General features: G+C 36.5%; 1 protein-coding gene across 1 annotated transcript; it reads left to right on the top strand.

The window, feature by feature from the left end:
- Positions 1-6,118: 6,118 nt before the first annotated feature.
- Positions 6,119-7,351, top strand: LOC113272323. The gene is made up of 2 exons (XM_026522175.1): positions 6,119-6,751; positions 6,863-7,351. The coding sequence occupies exons 1-2, from the start codon at positions 6,119-6,121 to the stop codon at positions 7,349-7,351; spliced, it is 1,122 nt and encodes a 373-aa protein (XP_026377960.1).
- Positions 7,352-8,305: the final 954 nt, after the last annotated feature.

Raw genomic sequence — 8,305 nt, 5'->3', positions numbered from 1 at the left:
GCAGTGGATGTTTTCAATCACAAGCTCAAAGAACTCAAGACTCGTGGGGGTTCCATAAGTGATCTTTGATTTTCGTTCATGATCGATTTTGTTGGTTTATGAGTCTTTTGTTTTTTGCTTGTTGTCTTTATTTTTATCTAGGAAACTTCTTATGAGAATTTATTCTTGTGTTTTAAGAAGGATAACTAGGGTTTTGAATAACAATTATTGTGAGTACACATAGCTGTTGCCAACGTTTTTTCATCTTACAATGTTTTTAGATTTATTTATTTAAATTCTAAAGTTTATTTGGAAGATGATTTTGCAGTATTAATCTTTATTGGTTTCATATATTGCAAAAATTGTTATGGGATGTGTGTGTTTACATCCGTGAACTATGATTGTCCCATATTCGTCAAAAGTTAAGCCTATTATGTCATTATGCAAATATTGATGGAAGATAGGATGAAATTTTAATCGCAAAGATTAAGTCTATTATATGTCTTTAAGCAAATAGTAATGAAAAATATAATGAAACTTGGATTATAAACAGATATAGGCCTGATTTTCAACCCGATAGACAACCATAGACCTGTTTTTTTTTCTTCAAATTTGCAAATCTACGCCTCCATCCATTTTTCCATCTAAATCCGTTAGTTTTGTCAATTTATCGCTCAATTCGGTCAATTTCTCCACATCTGAGATGGGATAATGACACCCAAATTACTCATTTACCCTTTTTACACGTGTCGTCATCTGGTCTTTCAACTATCTGTAATCTATTTAATCTCGATGAAAGTAACCGTCTAGGATTTAATTTCCCACATTAGTCGTGCGTATGACACGTGCATGAATTATGTTAACATATCTCATAGTAGTATATGTCGAAGAAACATCAACGTCTCAGATTAATCAAAATTAGGTCAGGTCTTTATATTCGATATGAATGTGGAAGAAATGCAACTGCTCCCAACCTAAACTCGATCCAGCGAAGACAAATTCTCTGATTCTAAACTCGGTTCAATCTTCATCATTAAAACCCAGATATGGGTATCAATTAGCACCAGATTTAGCGAGATTCAACATGCATACAACCCGATAATCGACATCAACTCGATTCAATCTCTTACTGTAATTTCAATTTAATCGATTTTAATTTGTGAATAAATGTTGTGATGTAATTGACCTGAATCTCTGAGTGTTGGTGCAGAGATTCAAACAAGAAAATGAAGATCTGATATGTTTAGTGAAGAACAGAATGAATTGACGCTGCATTCAAATAAGAAAATGAAGATCTGATATGTTTAGTGAAGAACAGAATGAATTGATGTTGCTGACGATCTAATCAGTGTTTGCATTAATGGATTTTTGTTTATGAAGATGGTTATCTCAAATTGATCCTGAATCCTTAAGATTTTCATTTACACTTTTTTACTTTCTTCTTCTTTGCTCCTCACAAAAATGGAAACATAGAAGGAAATCTATGAGAAAGAAGACATGGAAGATGCAGGTGGTATTGTTGTTAAAATGGGTTCTAAATTGATTTGAGTATGAAGTTAGGTTGCTACAATCCATTAAGAGAACTGAGAAGATGATTCTGAATATGAGATAGAGGAGTGGGTATTGTTGCTCGAGTTGATTGTGAAGTTAAAACAGATGAATATGGATATGGTTGAATTACAGGGAGAGATTGTGGTAGAATATAGTGTTGGGAGATAAATGTTAGGACATGGGTTATTGAATTCAAGAAGGAATAGTCTGAAAAATGTGATTCTGAAGCTAATGTGAAGAATGAGCTAATGTAAAGAATGAACTGGCAGTAACTTTGCAGCCTAGGTTCATTTTATATACAATTGCAAGGTCTCTTGATGTAGCATCGTCAAATTCAGTATGATCGTACAACAGTTCAGCTACTGCGGTTGCTCAGATCCATACCAACATCAATGGTTCAGCTCCTGGAAGTAACTCAGTAGCACAGATTCGTATCAACTATAAGAGAAATTGTGGTGATTACAATACAAGAAATTATGCTGAGAATGGACAGAGAAATTGTGGTGATTACAATACAAGAAATTATGCTGAGAATGGACAGAGAAATTGTGGTGATTACAATACAAGAGATGGCTTGAGCTGAAATTGCAAGTAGATGCATGGTAGGAGATGAAACTAATCTGATTACTCTCTAAGGCCCATGTAGACACGTTTAGCGGCCTTTCATTTAATTTTAGCAATGCTCGTTTTTCTTTTTATATAATATTGTAAAGGAGTCACACAGAAGGACGGACGACAGACTAACCTAAATAGGCTCTGGGGAATATAAACTGAAGGTCATCCGCGAAGTGTTAAGTGCAGGGAAGGAGTGAAAGAATGTCCTGAAATTATGGCCTGGAAATGACCAGAAACTTGACAGAACTCGGCCAAATTCTTACTCAGGCAAGTTGACTCAGCGAGTCATCTACTGATTCAGATGGTGACGTGTACAAAGTGAACCGAGTTAACAAGAAACTCAACGAGCTAATAAGAAACTCAAGAATTTGAAGGACTTATAAGTCTTTTTATCTTACACTAACGGTGTAAAAAAGGTGGATAACCACCGTTGGCTGTTTTTTCAATAAAACGGTTAAAACCGGCCTAGATTTGTAATTTTCAAAAAAACGGGCCTATGGTTGTCACCCTGAAAAAGACAGGCCTATATCTATTTTAATCCATGAAACTTTGAATATTTCGCAGTATTGATCTTTCCCTGATCCACTTTGTTAAGTGCATATTTTGCATATATTTAGTATCGAATCCATGCTAGTAATTGCTATATATTCTTGTGAATTATTGTATATTACTCTTGTTTTCTCTTATTTATGTTTTGCTAGGTGAATCATCCGAAAGAAGTGAATTTGCACGTAATTGTGCAATAAAAGAAGTTAGCTACAAGTGGAGAACGGCCAAAGACCAAGTATATCTCGTTCAAATCTTGGAGTCCTTGGTATCATCTTGAAGAGGACGAAAAGACGAAGCGAAAGGCGAAAGAACGAGTTCATTCCGACGTCGTATGAGAAAGTTATGGACGAAACGAGAGGTTAAACTAGTCGGTTATCCACAACCGACAGTCTAACAAGAATATGGCAGATTGTTAAAGGCACCCGTTCACTTGTTAAGGGCAGTTACGCACTGGTTATGAGGACTCCGTCAGTTTTGCTAAGGGGACGTCATCTCTTCATCTCAGTTACAGCTCTGATGATTGCCGACGATGGAAGTGAGAAATGCTCGAGTCTCAACGGATTCAGGGAAGTTAATGGAGTCTCGGATGATTGATGGAAGTACGTTGCTACGATTGGCAGTTGACTGAAGGAGGATGAGCTGCTGATAGTGAACGAGAATGGAGCTATTGTTTCCTGGCGTTAATGGCAGTAAGATATTTTGCCGGCGACGAGGAACTGATGCCACTGATGCTCGGTGTTTGAGATAGATGGAGAGAGTGGAATATGGTTGGATTGCTGCGATCGGCAGTTGAGAATGATCAATTACAGGAATTGGTGGTGTTGGAGATTGAAGTTAGAATTGTAGTCGACGCTGTAGGTGTTGAAGGCAGTTAGAAGCTGGTTATGCCGAGAAGAGGAGGAATGGAAAAAGAACTCGAGTTTGATGGCATCTGCTAATACTATCGATGGTGATTGAGAAAAGCTAAGGGAGACAGTGAGGGCGAGACTGGTAATGATACGGTTGATACCCTGACGCTGTTGCTGGCAGTAATAGAGTACGGATGGATATGCTACTGATCCATGGAAGGTTGAACGAGATAAGAGGATATAAGATATCAGGCTGCTGCCATTGACGAGCAAGATCAGGGAGATGGTGGTCGTGACTGAGAAGGAAAGAGGAAGCTTGAGTTCGGGTTTGAGGCAATGGTGACGAGGGAAGATGACAGCGATGCTCCATGGAGAAGAGTCGTAATTCTTGGCTGTACGGGGGAGTCTGTCGACGGAGTTTGGATGTGAAACAGAGAAGCGCTCGAGTTTGGTGATGAGGAAGCTCGTGTCTAAGCTGAGAAGAAGAAGTCAGGGAGGAAGAGAGACTCGAGTTTGAGAAGTTGAACTGAGATGATGAAGTTCCATGTATTAATGGCAGTGCTGAAATGGAGAGAGCTCCAGTTATAAAACAGGGAGCTTTGGTTTTCATGGCTGGAAAAATGGTCGAGAGTTACGGAGTAAGAGTAAAAGATAGAGGAGGAGATACATATAGAAAGTCCCAGCCGTAAAACAACCGAGAGAATAAGAAAATAATCCAGGAGAACTTACAGTCATGGTAGGTTTTGGTTCGGTTTCTAACCAAATCAAAACCGAAACCAATACTATTGGTTTCTAAAAATCTAAACCAAACCAATCCATTAACCATTGGTTTGATTTCCAAATGGTTCCAATTGGTTTCGATTTGTCCCAGTGGTTTTTGGTTAACCAATAATTATGTCAAACCAAAAAAAATAAAAATACAGAAATTTACAGATAAAAAAATCGTAGTTGCCGATAGTATTGGTTTACACAAAGTTACAGACAAAAAAAATAATCAAGAATAGTTAAAGCTTACTCTAAGTATAGAGATTAAAAGAAGATATATAATATATCTTAATTTAGTTATTGAAAACTAAAAAAGAAGGAAGACGGGAAGAAAAAAGTCGAGTAGCAGCAGCTGTAATTGGGGGGAGAAGGGAGGCGACTGAGAGAAGGAGAAAGAGAAAGAGGGAGAGTATCATAATGAAATATTAGATTTTAGGGTTTTCATTTATCCTCTAAATCAATGGGTAGAATCTAATACTTGTAAATCAACGGTAGAAACTAAGTATAAAAATTAATCGGTTTTCCAATGGTTTTTGGTTCGGTTTTAGAGATCAAACCAAACCAAAACCAACACTATCGGTTTTTCACTTTCTACACCGTAACCAATCCATTAGTAAATGGTTCGGTTTGGTTTCTTCCTAATTGGTCTGGTTTGGTCCGGTTCCAGCGGAAAACCGAAACCATGTTCAGCCCTTACAGCCAGATTACCGGTCCGTGAATAAAAGAAGCTGTCAGTTCCAGCGGACTGACAAGCCAAGCAATGCAATTGGGCTGGATCTCTTGCAGGCCCATTTGGATAATTCCAACTACTTTCCCTGGCCAGCTGAGAAACGTGAGTTTCCTATGAGAGTTTTATCGATATTTGGCAACTTTGGTGACCTATTTCTTCCCGGATTTGGAGCACATGCACTTTTACAATTTGGAGACTATATAAGGGACTTCTTAACCAAAACAAATAGATATCATCTCTATACATCTCATAATACACTTTTATTCTTCATTAATATTTTAGGATTTACCCCTTTTGGGGGAAACCGGGAAACGGTGTACACATGAGAGGCTAAACTTTATTGATTAATGATGAATTCAATGTTCTAGCGTGAAGCTTTATTATTATACAAGTTTGTTCGGAGTTTTAATCATCTTATCGTTTGTCTTTACCATATTCAATGTTTAGGAGTGATTATTTGATTGATTTGGAGTGCACACTAGATTGATTTACTAATTTTTGTATTGCTAGTATTGAGTTAGAAGATAAGTAATCGTCGAATAATTCATACACAAGTAGAAATTGCGAGACCTTGCAGAGGGATTCTGTTGAGCAATTGCGAGTGAAGACAACATCAGCAAGTGAACCTTGAGCTAAGAGTTTAACTACTGGGATTAACCTAATTCATACACAAGTAGAAATTGCGAGACCTTGCAGAGGGATTCTGTTGAGCAATTGCGAGTGAAGACAACATCAGCAAGTGAACCTTGAGCTAAGAGTTTAACTACTGGGATCAACCTAATTTACAAAGCCTAAGTGTTCGATTGGATTACACCTTGAGTGAGCTACTACTTGGTGGTTCGGTTGAATATAATCTGATATTGGAGAGTTTCCGTATTGAAGAAACATTTAAGAACCTGTTGGACTGAGTCGAGCTCTGCGTATCGGCGACTGAATCGGAGTTTAACTCGGAAAATTTTCTTCGTCAATTTTGATTTCTATGCAACCCAGCATTAATCTCAGATGATTTTGTTGAATTCTTACATCATTCATCATGGTTTCTGGGATTATTTGGTATTAATTCAGGTGTTTTATAATGAATATGGGTTCTAAAATAACATCTGAGTCTGAAAATATGTCTTCAGTTGAAGGAATGAAAATTCCTTCGATTGAACTACCAAATGAATTATTTGAGAAAAGTCTAGATCCATGGAGGTTCTCTTTGATTGGTAGATTAAATTTACATAAAATCAAATTTATAGATGCTGCAATAATTCTTCGAAACCAATGGAAGTTAATTAGAGAATGTAAACTAATTCCATTAGGTAGAGGTTTCTTTACCATCAAATTGGATAATGCTACAGATCGTGATTACATCAAATCTCAAATATGGGAAGTTACAGATCAAGTATTGAAAGTAAGAAATTGGGTTTATAATTTCAGACCTGCTAGTCAAAGAACTTCTAAGGCTTTTGTTTGGATGAGATTTCCAGGTTTAGGTCTTGAATTCTGGAGTGAATCAATTCTCTTTAAGATATGTAAGGAGATTGGAACCCCAATTAAGATTGATGCAGCAACAACTAAATGTGATGTTAGATATTGTGCAAATGTATTGGTTGAAGTAGATTTTGCTTTTCCAATCCCAAACAAAGTATGGATAGGGACAAAATATGGGGGTTTCTTTCAGGAAGTTTCCATTCCAGATTGTCCAAAATATTGCAGTACTTGTAAAATGGTAGGTCACTTTATCACATAATGTAGAGTGGAAAAAGCAAAGAGCACTGCAAACAGTTCAGAAAATCTTCATACTCCACAACACCCTAAAATTTCTTCTTCACCATATCAGCAGCCTAATTCAGCTTCAGCAAATGATAAAAATGAAACTATATCATTGAACAAGCCTTTTGATATTTGTGATAGATCAGAATGTGAAAATGAAGATTCTGTCATTCATACCATTCATGTTACTCCAACAGTTCAAGTTGCTCAAACTAATAACATTGGTAATACTGGAAGATTTAGTCCTCTTGAATGTGTACAAGAAAATAATATTCTTGAAGACACTGAAGTTCATGAAGAAGTACAAGCTGATGTTCTAGAAACTCCTCAAGTCAAATTTATTGATGGTAAAACAGGGAAGGTTTCAGATGAAACTGTTAAGGTTACTTCATGGTCCAAAGTGGTTGAAAAGAAGGTGATTAATCCTTCTCCTTCTACTTCTCAAAATTCTCCAGGTGCAGTAAAAGGTGGTAATCCAGCTGTTGCAAATAACAAATACAACTTCAGGAAAAATCAAGGTAAGGGAGGAACCAAAAATCCTCCACCACCTAGATGAAGATAATAGATTGGAATATTCGGGTCCTGAGAAGACCTAGGGCTCAGGATAAACTAAGGTCTTTGGTGAATCAATTTAGTCCATCTCTTATTTGGATTGCAGAACCAAAAATTTTATGTAGTGCTTCCTTTTGCAGTAAATTAAATCTCCCTGGAATGCAAAGTATGGTGATTCATAATTCCACTTCATTAACAAAAGGTAATCTATGGCTATTTTGGAATACTTCTTTAGCTACTCCTCAAGTTGTTTCAATATCTAGTCAAATGATAACTGTTAGCATTGGTGATGTGTTGGTATCTGGTGTTCATGCTCATATTAAAAAAAAGTCAAAGAAAATTTTTATGGTCAGAAATGGAAATCATTAGTCAGTTTCAAAAACCATGGATTGTGCTTGGTGATTTTAATGCAATTACTTAACCTGATGAAAAAGTAGGAGGTAAAACTCCAAACAAAAACTCAATGTTACACTTATTCATTGCCTAAATGCATGTAATTTACTTCCATCTCCTAAGACAGGTCAACAATACTCTTGGTCCAACTGTCAACAAGGAAAAAAGAGGATCTTATGTACTTTAGATAGAGTTGTTTTCAATTATTTATGGTTACAAAATATGGTGATTGGGGGTATAAAGTTGGCTTGAGAATTGTATCAGATCATGCACCATTATTGGGTGGTTGTGCAAGTATACCAAAACCAAAAAATGTTCCTTGGAGATTTCAGAAATGTGGATTGATCATCCATCCTTTTTGTCAGAAGTGAAGAAAGTTTGGTCAGAACATATCATTGGTGATCCTGCCTTTATATTCATGCATAAGCTTAAAGAGTTAAAAAAATTCTTAAGTGAATGGAATAAGAGTGTTTTTGATAATGTTCATACCAAGATTAAGGAAGCTGAAGATAAAGTTAAAAGTGAAATGAAACTATCTGATAAAAATCCTTTGGATGAAAGTCTT

This window comes from Papaver somniferum, chromosome 4 (assembly GCF_003573695.1).
Source record: "Papaver somniferum cultivar HN1 chromosome 4, ASM357369v1, whole genome shotgun sequence".
In the NCBI taxonomy this organism is placed as follows: Eukaryota; Viridiplantae; Streptophyta; class Magnoliopsida; order Ranunculales; family Papaveraceae; genus Papaver; species Papaver somniferum.
This window is presented reverse-complemented; position numbering and strand designations above follow the sequence as displayed.